Raw genomic sequence first — 23,521 nt, 5'->3', positions numbered from 1 at the left:
CATATCCGCGTCCCTCGGAAGCAGTGCGTTTAAATGTATGTCCCGTCAGCTCCTCTCTGCCCCACCCACTCCAGCCCATTCAGTGAGCTTTTTTTTTTTTTGAGACGGAGTCTGGCTGTATTGCCCAGGCTAAAGTGCAGTGGTGCCATCTCTGCCCACTGCAACCTCCACCTGCCAGCTTCAAGTGATTCTCCTGCCTCAGCCTCCCGAGTAGCTGGAATTACAGGCGCGCACCACCACGCTCGGCTAACTTTTTTTTTTTAAGAGACGGAGTCTAGCTGTGCTGCCCAACTCCTGGGTTTAAGTGACCCTCAGCCTCCCAAAGCACAAGAATTACAGGCTTTAGCCACCGTGCTCTGCCAGAACATTCTTTACGCGCTGAGAAGGGAGAGAAGCGGGAAGATTCTATGAAACATCTCAATTCAGTCTGCTTGCTTTAAGGAAGAAGGCTAATAAATGGCCTGGCTTTGCCTTGGTTTTGTATTTCATAATTTATTGCGCCTGGGGTGTGGGGAGTAGTGGTGGATTTGAGGAAATGCCTGGAGAGTCTGGGCCAGATTTTGGACCCCCTGGCAAACCTCATTAGGCTTTAGATTTTTACCCTGATTAGAGCAGCAGCAGCAGCTAATAAAAGAGAACTCCTGAAGCCCCTGTGGAGAAATCTGATAAAGAAGGGTTAGGTGTGAGTGAGGCAGATTGAAAGTTGATGAATAGGATAGTTGAGAGAGCTGGTATTTGCTGACTCTACTACCAGCTACTATTTAATGTGTTTACAAAATTCTAGGCATTGCTATATTCTAGCTCTTTAGAGACATAATTCATTCTCATACCTGATGTCATCATTATATTTGCATTATTGTTAAAGATAATAGAACATAGCCGGGAATGGTGTGGCTCACGCCCGTAATCCCAACACTTTGGGAGGCCGAGGCGGGCAGATCACCTGAGGTCAGGAGTTCGAGACCAGCCTGGCCAACATGGTGAAACCCCGTCTCTACTAAAAATACAAAAATTAGCCAGGTGTGATGGCGTGCGCCTGTAATCCCAGCTACTCGGGAGGCTGAGGCAGGAGAATCACATGAACCCGGGAGGCGGAGGTTGCAGTGATCGAGATTGTGCCACTGCACTCCAGCCTGGGTGACAGAGCGAGACTCCGTCTCAAAAATAATAATAATTTAAAAAAAAGAAACTGAGGTGCTGAAAAATATCTAGTCCCAAAACTTGTAAGGGTCAGCGTGGAACTTGAACTCAGTTTGGACCCAGAGTTCATGCCACTAATTGTCCTTCTATAATTAGTGAGTGCTATTTATTCTGAAAGTACATCTACTATTGAAGATCATCTACTATGTGCCATCTGATATGCTATGTCCTGGGGCTTTGGGATCAAGTGACACTTTGGTTCTGCCTTCTTGGAACTTAAGTTTTAGCAGAGGAGACCAAAATTACACAAGTTTCCTAAATAAGTATATTAAAGTATTGTTGTTAAGTACTTTGAAGAAATGAGGTACGTTGTGTGATTGAACCAGGGAGGAACATCTAGGGGATAATCAGGAACAATTTTTCTCTGAGGAGAAAGCAAAGAACCGAACAATGAATAGAGTTAATTTGGTCCAAGAGGCAGTGAAGAAGAGTAGTTTAGCTGGGGAAGAGCCTGCAGTGGAAGGAAGGAGCAGGTCATGGAACTGAACCATTGTTACTACTGAATGGTGAATGCGGGGGGAAAAGGTATGAGGTAAGGCCCGCTATGTCAGCAAGGTCAGGTGATGGTAGCGTTTCGTAGGCCATGGTAAGGATTTCGGTTTCACCATGGTGAGATTTGTGGTTTAAAAGAAATAACTCAAATGCCGTATGAAAACATGTCAAGGGATGGAGCCTGCAAGGCAGTACTTGGGCTAGAAGCAGAAGCATGTCCTTTGGTCACAGAAGATGCAATTCTAAAAAGATCGTTGAAAACGTTGATTTTACCCTCCACACATGAGGATGTACTTACTTATCTGTCCTAGTTTCTAAACTAATTTTCATTGGACAGTTGAAGAAAATCTTCATGTTTTATGTTAAACTGTTTAGCCCGCCCACTGAAGATTTTGAGTTTAATTTTTGATTTAAAACCTTTCCTATTGTAAAAATACACCGATAATAGGATTCTTAGAGCTGTTAAATTCTAGACTAATTGTTTGCGTATTTATATCCATAATGATGGATGTTATTTTACCATAGTTATTTTGTCCACATATTAAAGTTAACACAATTTTCGTTTTCTTTCTCTGAACTCATCATCTGCTTTGTTCTTCCTTAATAGCATCACCATCCTGTGGTCACCTGATCTCACCGTCTAGGTCAACTTTGATTCCTTTCTTCTTGCCCTGATGGCCAGTGACATACACAGATCCCATCGACTCTAACTCTGCAGTCAGTGTCTTGTATTCTTCTCCTCCCCCTAGGTACTGTTGGCTCTTGTATCCTGGCACCGGTTGTCTCCTACAGGCCATCTTACACATTGCAGCCAGGTTGATTTTTCTAAAGCACAGCTGTCATTGCATTGCTTCCCATTGGCTAGAAAATAAAATCTGAGCTCTGTTTCAGTTATCTGTTGATGTATAACAAACCACCCTAATACTTACTGCTTCATAGAATAATTTTGTTTGTTGACAGTTTTATGAGTCAGGAGAATTGAGAAGTGCTCACCTGGGCCATTTTTCTCTGGTCACATGTTGTCAGCAGAGGTGGCCAGTGCTGGAGCATCCGCTTCCACAATGTCTTCTTCGTTCACATGCCTTGTCAAAGACTGCTGGAAGGCCGGGCTCCACTGGCTCTTTCCCTCCACGTGTAGTGTCAGGTCTTCCTGTGTGATCTCTCAGCAGGGTATTCAGACTTTTTACCTGATGACTCTGGGCCCGGGAGCCCTAAGTGAAAGCTGTTGTGCTCACTCGCTCTTTCTCTTCCTTTCTTTCTCTTTCTTTTTCTTTCTTTCTTTTTTTCTCTCTCTCTCTTTCTTTCTCTCTCTCTCTTTTTTTTTTTTTTGACAGAGTCTCCCTCTGTCGCACAGGCTGGAGTGCAGTGGCACAATATCAGCTCACTGCAACCTCCGCCTCCCAGGTTCAAGCCATTCTTGTGCCTCAGCCTCCAGAGTAACAGGAATTACAGGCATGTGCCACCACACCCAGCTAATTTTTGTATTTTTTTAGTAAAGTCGGGGGCTGCTGTGCTTTTAAAGGATAAACCCAGATCTGACACGTCTCTCACTTTAGCTTGATGTGGCTATTCCTGTGAAACCTTCATTGACTACCTGCCCTTCCCCTATAGTCTTTTTTTTTTTTTTTTTTTTTTTTTTTGAGACGGAGTCTTGCTCTGTCGCCCAGGCTAGAGTGCAGTAGCCCGATCTTAGCTCACTGCAAGCTCCGCCTACCAGGTTCTCGCCATTCTCCTGCCTCAGCCTCCTGAGTAGCTAGGACTACAGGCGCCCGCCACCATGCCCGGCTAATTTTTTTGTTTTTTGTTTTTTTTAGTAGAGATGGGGTTTCACCGTGTTAGCCAGGATGGTCTCCATCTCCTGACCTCGTGATCCGTCCGCCTTGGCCTCCCAAAGTGCTGGGATTACAGGCTTGAGCCACCGTGCCCGGCTATAGTCTCTTTATTGCACTAGTGACTTTATTCTCTGATTGATGGGACTGTGAGTTCTTTGAGACAAAATCCATGTGAGAGTTTCTTTTGATGTATTCCCGATGATGCATAACCAATTCTTGTTATATAAAATGCTGTAGTAGTACAGTCAGCTCTCCATATCCACAGCTTTCACATATGGATATGGAGAGCTAACAGTAAACTTTTTCTGTATTGATTTAATATTAATTATATTAGTACAGACTTACAAAAGGATGGATATCCAAAGAATGGTTAGGATGAGCAACTGGTATTTGAATGAAAAACAATCGTTTATAGACATTTTTAAAAACATGCTGGGAAGAGGTATTGTGGAGGCCTTGTGTGACACGGGCATGTCATCTTCTTCCAGCCTGTGCCTAGCTCTGCTTTGCCCACTTTTTCTTTTTTTTTTTTTTGAGATGGAATCTCGCTCTGTCACCCAGGCAGGAGTGCAGTGGTGCATTCTAGGCTCACTGCAAGCTCTGCATCCCGGGTTCAAGCATTTCTCCTGCCTCAGCCTCCCGAGTAGCTGGGACTACAGGTGCCCGCAACCACGCCTGGCTAGTTTTTGTATTTTTAGTAGAGACAGGTTTTACCGTGTTGGCCAGGCTGGTCTTGAACTCCTGACCTCAAATAATCCACTCACCTCGGCCTCTCGAAGTTTTGGGATTACAGGTGTGAGCCACTGCACCTGGCCTGCTTTGCCCACTTTTTGCTGGGAAGTCAAAGGGATTAACTCATTAAATTTGAAAGTCTTTAATGACCCCCAAATCTGTTGCAGAAGTGGCAGGCATATTTACAGAAAGTATTCTGGAGAGCCAGGGGCACTACAGAGCCCCAGGATCATACAGTAGTAGTTTAGGAGCATATACATAAGGAAAAATGGAGAAGGAGCATAAGTAGAACAAGGAGAAAAAAATGGTTTGTAGAAGACAGCCTCAAGCATTCTGGTCACGAGGAAGTGAAGGTGAGATTTTGAAAACCAGAAAGTTGGGTGAGAGAACCGTGAGTGATTCTCTTTTCTTCCTGACTTCGTTTCCCATATTTTCTGTAATGGGCAATACTTGATAACTGAAGAAAATCCTAATTGTTATTGCCTAGGCCGTGTTTCCTGACTCTGGTTCTATGGCCATGATGAATAACAGCTCCAGTCTTTGACAAAGGAAGAAGTTTTTGGAGCCACTCGTTCAACAACTGTGCTAGGCATTGGAAATACAACTATAAATAAGAAAAGAGGCCAGGCACAGTGACTTATGCCTGTAATCTCACCACTTTGGTGAGTGTCAGGGGGGTGGATCACCCGAGGTCGGCTGTTCAAGACCAGCCTAAGATGGCGAAACCTCATCTCTACCAAAAATATAAAATTAGCTGGGCATGATGGCAACATGCCTGTAACTTGGGAGGCTGAGACAGGAGAATCACTTGAACTCTGGAGGGGGAAGTTGCAGTGAACTGAGATTGCACCATTGCGCTCCAGCCTGGGCAACAAGAGCAAAACTTCGTCTCAAAAAAAAAAAAGTAACTTGGAATGGGAAAATAAAGATTTTTTTCCCCCCTTGAACTGTATTTTATTAATAAGCACTGCATTTCCTGTGTACTTGTGATTACAATGCTGCTATTTTGATGGTATTTACCATATACAAAGTGGCTTCTCATTTTTCAACATAGCCTTATAATGTAAGAATAGCTATTTTCATTTTTCTGTTTCGCAGGTAACAGTTAATAAAAATAGCATAATGTCACACTTAGTATATGTCAGGCACTGTGCTAAAACTTGATGTAATTCAACTGATTTAGTTTTTAAAAAGTTTTTATTTTTTAAAATTAATGAATTTTTTTGGAGGTAGGTTCTCCCTCTGCCGCCTATGCTGGAGTGCAGTGGTGCTATCATAGCTTACTTGCAGCATTGAACTCCTGGGCTCAAAGGATCCTCTTGCTTCAGCAACCACAGTAAAGCTGGGACTTGGGCACATGCCGCTCTACCTACCTGCAACTAATTTTAAAACAACTGTATTCTCATTTTACAAATGAGGAAATTGGCCTAGGAGATTGAACAATTTATCTGGAGCCACCGATTGACTAAATGGTGAAACCAAGATTTAAACATAGGCAGTATTATCCGAAGCCCAGATTAAAAGACTGAGTGTCAGAGAGTTAAATGACCTGATACAGAGACTTACATTTAGTTAAGAGTAGGAATTCCATCATCAGAATTCTTTTCTTCTCACAGGTTGGGGCCACTGGTGTGCCACTCATGAGGAATTTTTTGAACCGTTACTAGCAGTCTGCTTAACTACAAGCCTGACATTTCAACTAAATTAGCTGTAAAAATGAGTCACATCTCCCTTTGATTTTCAGTGTAAAATTGAAGGAAGCCAGTTGTGGTCAAAGAAAAAATTAGAAATTTGGCTTGGGGCCAGGCACGGTGACTCGCCTGTTATCCCAGGACTTTGGGAGGCTGAGGCAGGCAGATCACTGAAGTCAGGAGTTCAAGATCAGCCTGGCCAACATGACAAAACCACTTCTCTACTAAAAATACAAAAATTAACCAGCATGGTGGCACGCATGTGTCGTCCCAGCTACTCAGGGAGGCTGAGGCAGGAGAATCGCTTGAACCTGGGAGACGGAGGTTGCAGTGAGCTGAGATCGTGCCACTGCACTCCAGCCTGGGTGACAAAGCAAGATTCCGTCTCAAAATTTGGCTTGAAAATAGTGTTCAAAATACTTTTTAAAAATCTGGCTGGGTGTGATGGCTCACTCCTGTAATCTCAGCACTTTGGGAGGCTAAGGCGGGGAAATCACGAGGTCAGGAGTTTGAAACCAGCCTGGCCAACATGGTGAAACATCATCTCTACTAAAAATATAAAAAACTAGCTTGTGTGGTGGTGGGCACCCTTAATCCCAGCTATTTTGGAGGTTGAGGCAGAAGAATCGCTTGAACCCAGGAGGCGGAGGTTGCAGTGAGCTGAGATTGCACCACTGCACTCCAGCCCAGGTGACAGTGGGAGACTCTGTCTCAAAAAAAAAAAAATCTTATTTGGGGAAAAAAAGGACTTGATTAGATGCAGTTCAAATTTGATACCAGAGCTGTTCTTTTAAATACCATGCTACTTATAAATAACATCAGTATCATTATTTCAAATGAGAGACCCAAACTTACGCTGGTATATGTCAGTTTTAAAAGTGGGAATACCTGGGGCCAGGCACGGTGGCTCATGCCTGTAATCCCACCACTTTGGGAGGCTGAGGCGTGTGGATCACCAGAGGTCTGTAGTTCGAGACTAGCCTGGCCAACATGGTGAAACCCTGTGTCTACTAAAAAATACAAAAATTAGCCAGACATGGTGGCGCATGCCTGTAATCCCAGCTACTCGGGAGGGTGAGGCAGGAGAATTGCTTGAACCCGGGATGCAGAGGGTTGCAGTGAGCCGAGATCGTGCCATTGCACTCTAGCCTGGATGACCAGAGTGAAACTCTGTCTCAAAAAAAAAAAAAAAAAAGGAATGTCTTTGTTCAGTTATCAATGCCAGAAATTTCTGTTGTAAAACTTTGCTAACCTGGTTTTGATATCTGTATATTTTGATAGTATCTATAACTTCACATTCTATAAGTTGAGAAAATGCTGATATTATTTGACTATTAACTCTTTGTAGACATTTAATGAGAAGCCCCGATCTGGGGCTTACTGCCTCTGAGGCACAGCGGTTTCTCCCAGGAAGGCAAAGAAAATTGAGATTTTCTCAGAGAGGAAGGAAAGGATTGAATCGCTTAAACCTGGGAGATGGAAGTTGCAGTAAGCCGAGATCGCACCACTGCACTCCAGCCTGGGTGACAGAGCAAGAAGCACATTTAAATCTTGTGTTTATAGTAATTTGGTGTTTGTGGAGATTCTTTCTTGTCTAGTTTTTTTGTTACTGTTGTCCATGGAATTTTTTCTGTTACTATGTAAGAATTTGAGGAGATTCAAAGACTATTCTGCTGTTACTACTACTGTCTTCCCAGAATTTCCTTGTGGTTTTATTTTATTTTACTTTATTTTATTGGGAAGGAGTTTCACTCTTGTTGCCCAGGCTGGAGTGCAATGGCTCGATCTCGGCTCACCGCAACCTCCACCTCCCCGGTTCAAACGATTCTCCTGCCTCAGCGTCCTGAGTAGCTGGGATTACAGGCATGGGCCACCATGCACAGCTAATTTTGTATTTTTAGTAAAGACACGGTTTCTCCATGTTGGTCAGGCTGGTCTCGAACTCCTGAGCTCAGGTGATCCACCCGCCTCGGCCTTCCGAAGTGCTGGGATTACAGGCGTGAGCCACCACGCCCGGCCCCTTGTGGTTTTAGTTTACATTTCTCTGATGTCTCATAATGTTGGACACTTTTTCATTTATTTATTGGCCTTTTGCGTTTCCTCGGGGTACTCAGCCATTGTTAATTCAAATTGTTTGCCCCATTTTTCCTTTGGGCAGATGTTTTTTGGTGGGGGGACAGGGTTTCACTCCCATTGCCCAGGCTGGAATGCAGTGGCGGGATCACAGCTTACTGCAACCTCCACCTCTTGAGCTCAAGAGATCTTCCCACCTCAGCCTCCTGAGTAGCTGGGACTAGGTGCCTGCTACTGCGCCTGGCTAATTTTTTTTGCTTTTTTTGTAGAAATGGGGTTTTGCCATGTTGTCCAGGCTGGTCTCAGACTCCTGAGCTCAAGTGATCTGCCTGCCTCGGCCTTCCAAAGTGCAGGGATTACAGGCATGAGCCCCTGTACCCTGCCTGGATTCTTTTTCTTTTCAGTTAACATGCAAGAGTTTTTATATTTTCTCCTGGTGGCTTGCCTTTTCATTCTGAATTTCTTTGGTGAGTAGACATGCTTAATTTTAATGTATAGTGTTTCAGTTTTTTCTTTTATGGATAGTACTGTTTATGTCCTGTTTAGGGTATCTTTTGCACCTCTAAGATTGTGGAGATTTTGTGTTATCTTCTAGAAACTTATTTTACCTTTCTGTTTAAATGTGTAGTTATCTAAAATTGTTTTTGTGTAAGGCATGAGGAAGGGGTTGTTACCCCCTACTCCCACCCCATATGTGGCTTTTGAGTACAGCATCATATAGTAGAAAGGTCATGTTTTCCACTGCTCTGCAATGCTACTTTTGTCATAAACATTCATATAAGATTGAATCTGGGGCCAGGTGTGGTGGCTCACGCCTGTAATCCCAGCACTTTGGGAGGCCAAGGTGGGCGAATCACAAGGTCAAGAGTTTGAGACCAGCCTGGCCAACATGGTGAAACCCTGTCTCTACTAACGATACAAAAATTAGCCAGGCGTGGTGGTGCATGCCTGTAATTCCAGCAACTCTGGAGGCTGAAGCAGGAGAATCGCTTGAACCCAGGAGGCGGAGGTTGCAGTGAGCCAAGATCACACCACTGCACTCCGGCCTGGGCGACAGAGCAAGACACTGTTTCGGGGGGAAAGAAAAAACAAAGGAATCTGTTCTGCACTCTGTTCCATTGGTCTGTTTTTCTTTTGTCAATACAATATTGTCTTAATTAGTGTAACTTAATAGTAATACAATATCTCCTACTGTAAATCCTCCTTTTGTTTTTCTCCATGAATGCTTTGGTTATTCTTGGCTGTTTTCCTGTAAATTCTAAAGTCATCTAGTATATATCTATTCTTAAAACCTGATAAAGGTTGTATTAAATCTACACATCAATTTAGAGTGAATGGACATCTTTGCAAAATTGAACTTTCCCACCCGTGAATATGGTATGTCTCTACATTTATTTGATATTTAATTTCTCCCAGTAATCTTTTTTTTTTTTTTTTTGAGACGGAGTTTTGCTCTCATTGCCCAGGCTGGAGTGCATTGGCATGATCTCCGCTCACCGCAACCTCCGCCTCCCAGGTTCAAGTGATTCTCCTGCCTCAGCCTCCTGAGTAGCTGGGATTACAGGCATGTGCCACCACGCCTGGTGAATTTTGTATTTTTAGTAGGGATGGGGTTTCTCCATGTTGGTCAGGCTGGTCTCAAACTCCCCACCTCAGGCGATCCGCCCACCTTGGCCTCTGAAAGTGTTGGGGTTACAGATGTGAGCCACGGCGCCCAGCCCAAGTAATCTTTTTTGATGGGGTTTCACTGGCCTTAAACTTCTGTGCTCAAGCAATCTGCTTGCCTCAGCCTCCCAAAGTGGTGGGACTACAGGCGTGAGCCACCACGCCCAGCCGATTTTCAGTCTTTTTTTTTTTTTTTTTTGAGATGGGTCTCACTCTGTCAGCCAGGTTGGAGTACAGTGGCACAATCTCAGCTCACTGCAACTTGGCCTCCTGGGTTCAAGTGATTCCTCTGCCTCAGCCTTCTGGCTACAAGCACTCGCCACCAAGCCTGGCTAATTTTTGTATTTTTAATAGAGACAGGTTTTCACCATGTTGGCCAGGCTGGTCTCAAACTCCTGACCTCAAGTGATCTGTCCGTCTTGGCCTCCCAAAGTGCTGCGATTATAGGCGTGAGTCACCACGCCTGGCCAATTTTCAGTCTTTTTTCTTTTTTTCTTTTTTTTGAGACAGCTCTCACTGTCTCCCAGGTTGGAGTACAGTGGTGTGATCTTAGCTTACTGCAACTTCTGCCTCTTAGGCTCAAGCAGTCCTCCCTCCCCGGCCTCCCATGTAGCTGGTACCACAGGTGCATGCCACCATGCCCATCTGATTTGTTTGTTTGTTGGTAGAGACAGCGTTTCACCATGTTGCCCAGGCTGGTCTTGAACTCCTGAGCTCAAGCAGTCCGCTCACCTCAGACTCCCAAAGTGCTGGGATTACAGACATGAGCCACCATGCCCAGCCTCTTTGTTTAAAATAAGGCATTTGCGGCCGGGTGCGGTGGCCCACGCCTGTAATCCCAACACTTCGGGAGGCCAAGGCCAGCAGATCACAGGGTCAAGAGATTGAGACCATCCTGGCCAACATGGTGAAACCCCTTCTCTACTAAAAATACAAAAATTAGCTGGGCGTGGTGGCGCACGCCTGTAGACCCAGCTACTCGGGAGGCTGAGGCAGGAGAATCACTTGAACCCAGGAGGCAGAGGCTGCAGTGAGCTGAGATTGTGCCACTGCACTCCAGTCTGGCAACAGAGGGGAACTCCGTCAAAAAAAAAAAAAAAAAAGAAGGCATTTGGAACTGTAAATTGCTGTCTAATAAACTATTTTACCTCCTTCCCATAAATTTTGATATATTTTGTTTTCATTATCTTTCAGTTTATTTAGTCAAAATAGTTAACTAATTTTCATTGTAATTTCTTCGTTAATGTGTGGATTTTAAAAGTTGCTTTGGCCGGGCACAGTGGCTCATGCCTGTAATCCCAGCACTTTGGGAGGTCGAGGCGGGTGGATCACGAGGTCAGGAGATCAAGACCATCCTGGCTAACATGGTGAAACCCCGTCTCTACTAAAAATACAAAAAATTAGCCGGGCGTGGTGGTGGGCTCCTGTAGTCTCAGTTACTCGGAAGGGTGAGGCAGGAGAATGGCGTACACCCGGGAGGCGGAGCTTGCAGTGAGCCGAGATGAAGCCACTGCACTCCAGCCTGGGCGACAGAGCAAGACTCTCTCTCAAAAAAAAAAAAAAAACCAAAGTTGCTTCATTTCTCACATTTCAGAATTACCTAATTATCTTTTATTGACTGTTGTCAGAGAACATGCTGTGTGATTTCAAGCCTTCAAAATTTGTTACGGCACGGCATACAGTCTGTTTTGTGAATGTTCTTATACACTTGAAAAGAATGTGTATTCTGCAGTTACTGGATAAAGTGTCAGGTCAAGCTCTTTGATAGTACTGTTCAAGTCTATCCAGCTATAAGTGGATTCATCTTGTTTCCTTAAGGTCTGTCAATTTAAGCTGTGTGTGTGTGTATATATATATGTGTGTGTGTGTGTGTGTATGTATGTGTGTATATATATACTTGCCTGCCTTGGCCTCCCAAAGTGCTGAGATAACAGGCATAAGCTACTGGACCCAGCCTTTTTTTTTTTTTTCCCCCTAATAGAGACAAGATCTCACTATGTTTCCCAGGATGGTCTTAAACTCCTGGGCTCAAGTGATCCTCCTGCTTCAGCCTCCCAAAGTGCTAGGATTACAGGCATGAGCTACCGCACCTGGTAATTTTTTTTTTAATCAAAGTCTGGACATTATGAATGAAAAAACTGGAGGTTCCAAATGATACTCCTCTATTGTGGTTTAAGTTTTTTAGGTGTGCAAATTAGAGTACCGGCAAATCATCTTGATCCTGTCATGGTTTGCTCTTTATTAAGTCTGTTTTCATTTTGCTCTTAACCCTTAAGATTTGGCTCTCCTAGGATCTTAGATGAAAGCTCAGTGTTTACCAGCATTCCTCTACTTTGGTTGGGCTTGACCTTTAATCTCTCTCAACAGGCTGGGAGTGGTGGCTCATGCCTGTAATCCCAGTACTTTGGGAGGCCAAAGCAAATGCATCACCTGAGGTCAGGAATTCCAGACCACCCTGGCCAACATAACAAAGTCCCCTCTTTACTAAAAATACAAAAATTAGCTGGGCATGGTGGCGTGTGCCTGCAGTCCCCAGTACTCAGGAGGCTGAGGCAGGAAAATGGCTTGAACCCAGGAGGCAGAGGTTGCAGTGAGCCAAGATCGCACCATTACTGCAGCCTGGGTGGCAGAGCAAAACTCTATCTCAAAAAAAAAAAAAAAAAAAATCCCTCTCAACAATACGTGTTTGCTGAGATTTCTGCTCAGCTCTTTAGCTTCTCTGCTGTTGGATTTTGGGGAGTCTAGTCCTGCATGTATGTGGCATAGGTTAACAACTTGGCGGGGGGTGAGGAGGTTATTCTGGTTTTTGGAGAGTTCTTTCTCAGTGGATTCTTCCTTGCTGGAATTTTGTCCCTTAAGTCTCAGCTACTTTGGCAGCCCCAAACTCTGACCTTCAACTCCTCAGCCCGTTGAAATTGGTGCTTCTGCCTCAGGTCCATTTTTTCACACTTAAGATTTGGGAAATGCCTTCAGGAGACAAAAAATATAGGATGAATGTGTCATCTCCTGATGTGCTTCTCATTTTTCATGGATCAGAGCCCCTGAAATCCTGCCAGCTGGTTTTTCACCATTGCCTTCAAAGATGTGTTTTATATATTCGTTCTTTCTGTAGTGAATTTATAAGAAGAGGCAAAGGGTTGGTCTACTATAGGCTATTAATACTTTGTCATGGCCAGAACCAAAGTCTCTGTAAAATAAGGTTAATAAACATGCCAGGATTATAGGGTTATTGTTAGGATTAGCTGTGTTATGCATGTAAAGTGATAAGAAAAATGGTTCATACATAGTAGCATCCTCATTTTGGCTTGTAATTTTATTCTCTCTGTTAGCCTCTGGAACAGGACCCAAGGACATTATCATTATACAACTATCTGGTGAATATCAGTCTCTAAACATACACACGCACCCTTTATAGTTGTATAGAATTTTAGTTTCACCTTTTAAACATTTTTAAAGAGTTGTGCCACAGACATTTGTTACTTGAAATTAAGACCCTGTTTCATTATTTTCTGTGCTATATGTGTTGTTTCTGTAATTCCACCTGTATTAGTCAGCTCAACTGACTGATACCATAGACTAACAAAATAGCATCAGCTGGGTGACATTTAAAACAAATTTATTTTCTCACAGTTCTGGAATTTGGAAGTCTGAGAATAGAGTTTCAGCATTGTTGGATTCTGGTTAGTTCTCTCTTCCTGGATCTCAGACAACTGCCTTCTCCCTGTGTTCTCACATGATGGAGAGAAAAAGCAAGCTCTCTAGATCTCTTCTTCTCAGAGTGCCCAGCCATCATGAGGGCCCAACCTCCATGACTTCATCTAATTCTAATCACTTCCCACAGACTCCATCTCCAAATACCATTATATTGGAGGTCAGAGCTTCAATATAGGAATTTGGAGGCGAGGCGTGACACAGTTTAGAGCATCACTCATCCTCTAGACTCAAGGATTTTTTTGTTTGTTTTTGTTTTACTTTTTTGAGGCAGTGTCTCACTCTGTCACCGAGGCTGGAGTGCAGTGGCACACTCATGGCTCACTGCAACATCAAACTCCTGGGTTCAGGAGATCCTCCTGCTTCAGACTCCTGGGTAGCTAAAACTATAGGTACATGCCACCCCGCGCAGCTAATTTTTTAATTTTTATTTTTCGTAGAGACAGGGTCTAGCTATATTGCCCAGGCTGGTCTTGAACCCCTAGCGTCAAGTGATTCTCCCACCTTGGTCTCCCAAGGATTGGTTTCCTGGATTACAAGTGTGAGCCATTGTGCCCAGCCTGGATTCATGTTTCTATTTCTTTCTTTCTTTTTTTTTTTTTTTTTTTTTTTTTGAGACGGAGTCTCACTCTGTCGCTGAGGCTGGAGTGCAATGGTGCAATTTGGGCTCACTGCAACCTCTGCCTCCCGGGTTCAAGCAATTCTCCCTCAGCCTCCTGAGTAGCTGGGATTACAGGCACATACTGCCACGCCTGGCTAATTTTTTTTTTTTTTTTGTATTTTAGTAGAGACGGGGTTTCACTGTGTTGCCCAGGCTGGTGGCAAACTCCTGAGCTCAGGCAGTCTGCCCGCCTCAGCCTCCCGAAGTGCTGGGATTACAGGTGTGAGCCACCATGCCAGCCCCATGTTTCTTTTTCATGCTTTTTGTTTGTTTCAGAGGCAGGGTCTCGCTCTCACCCTGGCTGGAGTGCAGTGGCGTGATGGTGGCACACTGCAGTGTCGAACTCCTAGGCTCAAGCAGTCCTCCTGCTTCAGCTTCCTGAGTAGCTGGGACTAAGGGCATGCACCACCATGCCTTATTTTTTATTTTTTTATTTTTTGAGATGGAGTCTCACCCTGTTGCCTAGGCTGGAGTGCAGTGGCACGATCTCAGCTCACTGCAACCTCCACCTTCCAAGCTCAAGCAATTCTCTTACCTCAGCCTCCCAAGTAGCTGGGATTACAGGTTCCCACCTGCTACCACACCCAGCTAATTTTTGTATTTTTAGTATAGATAGTCCTCACTGTGTTGCCCAGGCTCGTCTCAACTCCTGACCTTAAGCAATCCACTGGCCTCGACCTCCTGAAGTCCTGGGATTAAAGGCGTGAGCCACCATGCCCAGTCTTGAAGTTCATTTTTTAAATAGCTCTTTGAGTATCTGTGGGAGGTAAACTCTCTTAGTCTTTGAATGTGTAAAAATTGTTTTATCCCATCCTTACTTTTTTTTTTTTTTTTTTAAGAGAGTCTTGCTTTGTTTCCTAGGCTGGAGTGCAGTGGGTTGGTCATAGCTTACTGTAAACTTGGAACTCATGGGCTCAAGCAATCCTCTAGCCTCAGCCTCAGGAGTAGCTGGGATCACAGATGTGTGCCACCATGCCCAACTAATTTTTTTCAGTTTTTTGTAGAGATGGGGTCTCACCAAGTTTGCTCAGGCTGGTCTCGAATTTCTGACCTCCAGTGATTGTTCCGCTTTGGCTTCCCAAAGTGGTGGGATTATAGGCATGAGCCACTGCACCCAGTCCCTACCCTTACTCTTGAAAAATAATTTAAGGGATCATAGAATTTGAAGTTTACAATTATTTTTTCTCTACTACTTAAAGATCATATTTTATTACTTTAGTGTTAATTGCTTCTTATGAAGAGTCTTTTTTTTTTTTTGAGGCGGTGTCTTGCTCTGTTGCCCAGGCTGGAGTGCAGTGGCACAATCTTGGCCTACTGCAACCTCCGCCTCCCGGGTTCAAGCGATTCTCTCGCCTCAACCTCCTGAATAGCTGGGATTACAGGCGCATGCCACCACACCAAGCCGATTTTTGTATTTTTAGTAGAGACGGCGTTTTGCCATGTTGACCAGGCTGGTCTCGAACTCCTGACTTCAAGTGATCTGCCCTCCTCAGCCTCCCAGAGTGCTGGAATTACAGGTGTGAGCCACCACACCCAGCCTGAAGAGTCTATTTTTATCTTTGTTTTACCTCTGGTAGTTTTTGCAATTTTAATGTTCTACCTTATGACATATTTATGTGTGGTTTTATTTTTACTACTGTCCAATAGCCAGTATAGTTTCACCACACCATTGCTGGTTTGAATGGATACTTATCTGTTTTTTTTTTTTTTAATTAATTTATTCTTTTAAGACAGAGTTTTGCTCTTGTCTACCAACCTGGAGTGCAATGGCGTGATCTCAGCTTACTCTACAACCTCTGCCTCCCTGGTTGAAGCAATTCTCCTGCCTCAGCCTCCCAAGTAGCTGGGATTACAGGCACCTGCCACCACATCTGGATAATTTCTTGTATTTTTAGTAGAAGCAGGGTTTCGCCATGTTGGCCAGGCTGGTCTCAAACTCCTGACCTCGAGTGATCCGCCTGCCTCGGCCTCCCAAAGTGCTGAGATTACAGGCATGAGCCGTCGTGCCCTGCCGTCTGTTTTATTTTTTAAAATCTTTATTGATACAGGCTGGGCTTGGTGGTTCACACCTGTAATCCCAGCACTTTGGGAAGCCAAGGCAGAAGGAATGCTTGAGACCGGGATATCCAAACCAGCCTGGGCAGCAGAGTGAGACCCTGTCTCTACAAATTTTAAAAATTCAGCTAGGCATGGTGGTGCATGCCTGTGGTCCCAGCTACTCTGAGGCTGAGGCAGGAGGATTGCTTGAGCCCAGGGGTTCAAGGCTGTAGTGAGCCGTGATCGTGTAGCTGCTCTCCAGCCGGAATGACAGAGAGAGACTGGCTCAAAAAGAAATAAAAAAGACTACAACCTCCGCCTACTGGGTTCAAGTTATTCTCCTGCCTCAGCCTTCCAATTAGCTGGGATTACAGGTGCCTGCCACCACGCCTGGCTAATTTTTATATTTTTAGTAGAAATGGGTTTCACCACGTTGGCCCGGCTGGTATCAAACTCCTGACCTCAAGTGATCTGCCCTCCTTAGCCTCTCAAAGTGCTGGGATTACAGGTGTGAGCCATCGCTCCTAGCCCTCAAAGAAATCCTTATTGATATATAATTAAAATAAAATCTGTCCATTTTAGTATATAGTTCAGTGAGTTTTGACAAATGCATATACCCAGGTGACTTACCACCACAATCAACATGTGGAGTGTGACTTAACCCGGAAAGGTTCCCTCATGTCACTTAACAGTTAATCTACCCACTCCCTCATTGGTACCCACCTTTTCTCCTTCCATAATAGACATGGGTTGTTGTTGTTTTTTGTCCCCATTACTCTCATATGAGTCCATTTCCCAAATATTTCTCTGTTTCCTATCCCCAGAGTTCAGTAGTTCTGCAGCTTTGGCCCCATCACTAACTTCTGTGTTTCTGTTCCATTGCTGGTCCATGGAGATGTAATGTCTTGGCTTTAACACCATGATACTTCTTTTTAAAGGAAGAGAGGGATGGATTTCAAAAATACAAGTCTACTACCCCAGTCTGCTACCCAGATTTAACATATGTTCATGTTTTGTCTTGTTTGCTTTAAATATCTTTAAAAGAAAGAAAAAAGATGTTATATGTAACTCAAGTTCAAGTTCCTTTTCATTCTCCCTTACCCAGAAATAGTCACTGTCCTGAAGTTGCTGAGGTCATTCTTACGCATACTGTATTTTTAATTTTTTTTTTTTTTTTTCGAGACAGAGTCTCGCTTTGTCATGCAAGCTAGAGTGCAGTGGTGTGATCTCGGCTCACTGCAACCTCTGCCTCCCGGGTTCATGCCATTCTCCTGCCTTAGCTTCCTGACTAGCTGGGATATCAGGTGCCCGTCACCACACCCTGCTAATTTTTGTATTTTTATTATTTATTTATTTATTATTATTTTTTAAATTTTTAGTAGAGACGGGGTTTCACCGTGTTGGCCAGGATGGTCTCAATCTCCTGACCTCATGATCCGCCTATCTCGGCCTCCCAAAGTGCTGGGATTACAGGCTTGAGCCACGGCACCCAGCCTGTGTGTGTGTTTTTAATAGAGATGGGGTTTCACCATGTTGGCCAGGCTGGTCTCGAACTCCTCACCTTAGGTGATCCATCCACCTCAGCCTCCCTAAGAGCTGGGATTACAGGTGTGAGCCACCACGCCTGGCTGTATTTTTTAATTTAATATTTAAATTTAATGTATTTTAAATTTGTGTATTAACTTACATAAATGGTATCACACTTATTTTCATTTAACATTAGTTAATTTAACTGTGTTGTATCATATGAATTTTATTTATTCCTTTACTGATGTCCAATAAGGTCATTTCCAATTGCTTTTATTACATATTTGCTGTAATGACCATCCCTGTCCGTATATTCTATTATGCGTATTTCTTGGAGAACACACAGAGGTTTCTTTAGCTGATACACCTGGAAGTGGAATTGCTAAGTCACAGGGAATGTACATTTGTAATTTAGGGCGTATTGCTAATTGCTATTCAGAATATCTTTTCCAAGTTATTCTTCAAACCAGCAATGTATAAGATGATTTCCCATGTCTTACATACTTGCCTTTTTTGCCACCCCAGTGGTTTGAAACATAATTCCTTTTTTTGTGTGTGTGACGGAGTCTCACTCTGTTGCCCAGGCTGGAGTGCAGTGCCACGATCTTGGCTCACTGCAACTTCAGCCTCCTGGGTTCAAGCGATTCTCCTGCCTCAGTGTCCGGAGTAGCTGGGATTACAGGCGCGTGCCACCACGCCCAGCTAATTTTTGTATTTTTAGTAGAGTTGGGATTTCACCATGTTGGTGAGACTGGTCTCAAACTCCTAACCTCATGACCTGCCCGCCTCGGCCTCCCAAAGTGCTGGGATTGTAGGCGTGAGCCACTGCGTCTGGCTGAAACATAATTCATTTTCTGATTTGCCTTTCCCTGATTATTAGTGAGATTGAGCATCTTCTGTGTTTTCTTTTTTGTGAATTGAACTGCCTGTTAATACCCTTAGCCCATTTCTTTGTTAGCATATTTGTATCAAGATATGATTTCTCTGTCAGTACTTTGTCTCTTTAATATGTGTATTTTAAAAATATGTTTTAATGTCATACGTTTTGAGTTTGTGTGGTTTTTTTTTTTTTTGACCCACCTCCTTGGGTATGTTTTCTTAAGGAATGTTTTCAGCATAAGCTTCAGATGTTCCACTGACCAGATACATGGCAAGAGTTTTGATACTCCCTCATTCTTACTGTTCCTCTTTGCTTCCTTTTCAGCCCTTTTGAAGCAGATGGTCACCATGTTTAGGTATTAGCAGTCCCGTATGTGCATGTCTGCATTTGAAAATGGAAGAGGGAAACAACAATGAAGAGGTAATTCACTTGAACAACTTTCACTGCCATCGGGGACAAGGTAAGTTGTTTGTTCTCACTTCATCCCTTTCCCTGTGGCTTCTTCTTTTAGTATCACAGCTGTATCTTTTGAAATGAACCTATTTTGTACCATTTAGAATCCAGGGACATTTCGTTTTTGACATAAAAAGACTAGTTAGACTAGAATTATATCAGATAATGATATTGCTGGCATGAATGAAGTGTAAGACTCATTCATTACAAATGGATTAATAAGCTATTAATTTGCTGGCAAGACGCTGTTAATATGCAGTCATTGAGTCTTAAGAGACAGTGTCAGTATCAGTTTTTGAAGGCGTGGTGATTATAAAGGAGTGCTCCACTAGGCCTTTATGTTCTGAAATACTGCAGGTGTTGCTGAACCAGTCTTGTCTTCCCATGATGCTTAATTTCTTTTTTGCCAGAAGATTCTGGCTTAGCCTTGAGGGGAATTTTGGAACATGTATTTTTTTGTTCTACAGTTTTGTTTTGTTTTGTTTTGTTTTCTTTTTTTGAGATGGAATTTCACTCATTGCCCAGGCCAGAGTGCAATGGCTTAATCTCGACTCACCACAAGCTCCGCCTCCTGGGTTCAAATGATTCTCCGGTCTGAACCTCCTGAGTAGCTGGGATTACAGGCATGTGCCACTACGCCCTGCTAATTTTGTATTTTTAGTAGAGATGGGGTTTCTCCACGTTGTTCAGGCTAGTCTTGATCTCTCCACCTCAGGTGATCTGCCCGCCTCAGCCTGCCAAAGTGCTGGGATTACAGGCGTGAGCCACTGCACCCAGCCTGTTCTACAGTTTTTAAAGTTTTGGGGAATTTTATTGATTTGTAAAGGGAATAGTGCTTGCATTTCTGTAACATTCTTACATGTTTATGAAATTTCCTGTTAAATTCGAATTCACATTTACACTTGGGCTAAAAGGAAAAAAATCATGCTGAGGTGTAGAATCCTTATGTTCATTTTTTGCAATTATAAATTCCATGGAAGAGGTTATACTGGTTTTGTTTTCTCCCGTTGATAATATTTTGTGTTTACAAAGATGATTTTTCTAGTAGAGAGTAAATTACATTTGACCTTACAAAAATGACTCCCCCAGGCCAGGCGTGGTGGCTCACTCCTGTAATCCTAGCACTTTGGGAGGCTGAGGCGGGTGGATCACGAGGTCAGGAGTTCAAGACCAGCCTGACCAACATGGTGAAATCCCATCTCTACTAAAAAATACAAAAATTAGCTGGGCGTGGTGGTGCATGCCTGTATTCCCAGCTACTTGGGAGGCTGAGGTAGGAGAATCACTTGAACCTGGGAGGCAGAGGTTGTAGTGAGCTGAGATTGTGCCACTGCACTCCAGCCTGGGCGACAGGGCAAGACTCCGTCTCAAAAAAAAAAAAAAAAAAAAAAAGAAGAAGAAAAATGACTCCACCAAAACTTAAGTATGAATAGCCTACTGTTGACTGGAAGCCTTACTGATAACAAACAGTCAACACATGTGTTATATATTGTATGTTTTGTATACTGTATTCTTACAATAAAGTGAGCTACAGAAAAGAAGTGTGATTAAAAAATCATAAGGAAGAGAAAGAAAATATATTTACTGTTCCTTAAGTGGAAGTGGACCATTCTAAAGGTCTTCATCTTCATCATCCTCACGTTGAGTAGGCTGAAGAGGAGGAGGAAGAAGAGGGGTTGGTCATTGTATTAGTTCGTTCTCCACTGGCTGTAAAGAAATGCCCAAGACTGGGTAATTTGTAAAGAAAGAAAAGAGGTTTAATTGGTTCGCAATTCTGTAGGCTGTATAGGAAACATAGCGGCCTCTGCTTCTGGGGAGGCCTTAGGAAACTTATAATCATGACAGAAGGAAAAGGGGAAGCAGGCTTGTCTCACATGGCTGGAGCAGGAACAAGAGGGGTTGGGGAAGAGGTGCCACACACTTTTAAACAACCATCTCTCACAAGAACTCACTGTTGCAACCAGAGGGGATTGTGCTAAATCATTTATGAAATACCACCCCCATGATCCAATCACCTCCCACCAGGCCCCATCTCCAACATTGGGGTTTACAGTTGAATATGAAATTTGGGCAGGGACACAGATCCAAACCATACTATTCCACCCCAGCCCCTCCCAAGTCTCTTGTCCTTCTCACATTGCTAAATACAATTGCGTCTTCCCAACAGTCCCCAAAGTCTTAACTCATTCTAGCATTAACTCAAAAGTGCAGTCTTATCTGTGACAAGTCTAGTCCCTTCCACCTATGAGCCTGTAAAGTCAAAAACAAGTTAATTATTCCCAAGATACAATGGGGGTACACGCATTGCGTGTATACTCCTGTTCCAAAAGGGAGAAATTGGCCAAAAGAAAGACGCAAGAGGTCCCACACAAGTCCAAAACCCAGCAGGGCGGTCATTAAATCTTAAAGGTCCAAAATAATCTCCTTTGACTCCACATCTCACATTCATGGCACACTGGTGCAAGGGATAGGCTCCTGAAAGCCTCGTGCAGTACTGCTGTCTCAGGAGTGACACAAGTGGAAGAAAATCTGCAAATAAGGGGACCCACACTGTTCAAATCAGTGTTGCTCAAGAGTCAACTGTGTATTTGGCTTTCAGAGCATTTAAAATTGAGCAAATTTTATTAGGTTAAATCAAGAGTAATAAAATTGCGCAAGCTATGCAAATTATGAGTGCAAAAGAAGGACTCATTTTTAGGATTTTATTAATAATGTATTCTAACTTGGTAGTGATTGTAGCCATAATTTATTGGATTCAGGCAATTTTAAATCTTAGTTATAACTTGTATTTACGATCATTTCAAAATTTTCTGTACATGTATATCCAATTAATTTTATCGTTGTTTTTTAATTGGATCTTAAATATACTTGAACAGTTTCTTTAAGAACAACTAATTCATTTTGGAAAATTACTGACTTTGGAGATATATTTTGTTAGACGAGTATGTATACTCTGCAGCCATCATGAGAACTTTTTTCAGGTATATAGAGTTTTGTTTTTATTAGCTGCATTAATTTTTTTTTTCTTTAATCAAGAGAGGGTCTCACTATGTTGCCTGGCAAGGCTGGTCTTGAACTGCTGGGCTCAAGTGATCCAATTGCCTCTGCCTCACGAAGTGCTAGGATTACAGGTGTGAGCCACTGCTCCTGGCCAACATTAATAATTTTTTATTATGCATCAACCTCTGTAGTTTTTTTTAAAGTGTATAAAATGAATATACCACCTCAATTATGATATGGAACATTTTCTGTCACTCCAAAAAGATTCCCTTGTGCCTCTTTGCAGTCAGTCCTTACCCCACTCCAGGCCTAAGGAAACCACTAATCTGCTTTTTTTGACTCTGTCATTTCATATAAATGGAATTATACATACTGTATATATTCTTTCTACTGGAATTCTTTTGTGAAAGGTAATGTTTTTGAGATTCATCCCTATTGTTGCATATATCGGTAATTCATTCCTTTTTAATTGCTAAATAGTGTTTTTACCTACTCATCTACGATTCTGTACCTAGTGGAAATAGGCTTAAAAATGAAGGTAAAATAAAGATTTAAAAAAATTTTGTCAGGAAGGAAAAAAGGTACATCATGCAAATAGCCACACACACACACAAAAAGAGCTGATATATCTGTGTAATATCAGATACAACTGATAGAAACTCCAGCCAGAAGCATTGATAGAGTTCATAATGATAAAAGATTCAGTGCACTGAGAAGATAAGCTTATCCCTATATACTTAGTAACATGATAGAAAAATAAACAAAGCAAAAATTGGCAGATCTAGAAACAGAATTGGACAAATCCACCATTATAGTGGGGATTTTTAAGACTTGTTTCAGTAACTGAAAGAACAAGCACATACACACACTTGTATGAAGATAGAAGATTGGAAGAACATGGTCAACAAATGTAATAAACATAGGTGGGATTCTGCACCCAGTGTAAGAAGAAATCACAATGAAAATTAGAAGATATTTTGAATTACATGATAATGAAAATATAGCCTATTATATATATGAGATACATGTATTGCCATGTTTTGAGGAAAACTTATGGCCTAAAATACATTAGACAAGAAGTAAAAAGCTCAGCCAGGCGCAGTGGTTCATGCTTGTAATGCCAGCACTTTGGAAGGCCAAAGTGGGAGGATAACTTGAGCCTAGGATTTCGAGGCGAGCCTGGGCAACACGGTGAGATTCTCATGTCTGCAAAAAATTAAATATAAAAAATTTAGCTGGGTATGGTGGTCTTGGGTTTACCAGGTCCCAGGTACTTGGGATACCAAGATGGGAGGGTCACTTGAACCCAGTAGGTCAAGGCTGCAGAGAACTTGTGTTCATGCTATTGTACTCTAGCCTGGGCAACAGAGAGCGACCCTGTCGCAAAATCAAAAAACAAAACAAAAACAAACCCAGCCTAGCCAACATGGGGAAACCCCATCTCTACTAAAAATACAAAAATTAGCCGGGCGTGGTGTTGGAAGCCTGTAATCCCAGCTACTCAGGAGGCTGAGGCCTGAGAATCGCTTGAACCCAGGAGGCGGAGGTTGCAGGGAACCAAGATAAC

General features: G+C 43.0%; 1 protein-coding gene across 4 annotated transcripts in view; it reads left to right on the top strand.

Annotated features, from left to right (window-relative positions):
- Window positions 1–23,521, top strand: part of RNF216 (ring finger protein 216) — a 166,540-nt gene that overhangs the window by 1,858 nt on the left and 141,161 nt on the right. For all 4 annotated transcript variants that reach the window (XM_054655462.2, XM_054655461.2, XM_518955.9 and 1 more), the window contains exon 2: window positions 18,826–18,961. In XM_054655462.2, coding sequence (XP_054511437.1) covers window positions 18,895–18,961 — 67 coding nt within the window. In that variant the 5' untranslated portion in view covers window positions 18,826–18,894. The remainder of the gene's footprint in view (window positions 1–18,825; window positions 18,962–23,521) is intronic.

Source organism: Pan troglodytes, chromosome 6, assembly GCF_028858775.2.
Source record: "Pan troglodytes isolate AG18354 chromosome 6, NHGRI_mPanTro3-v2.0_pri, whole genome shotgun sequence".
NCBI lineage: Eukaryota > Metazoa > Chordata > Mammalia > Primates > Hominidae > Pan > Pan troglodytes.
The sequence above is the reverse complement of the archived record's forward strand: the minus strand, read 5'-3'. Positions and strand labels throughout refer to the sequence as shown.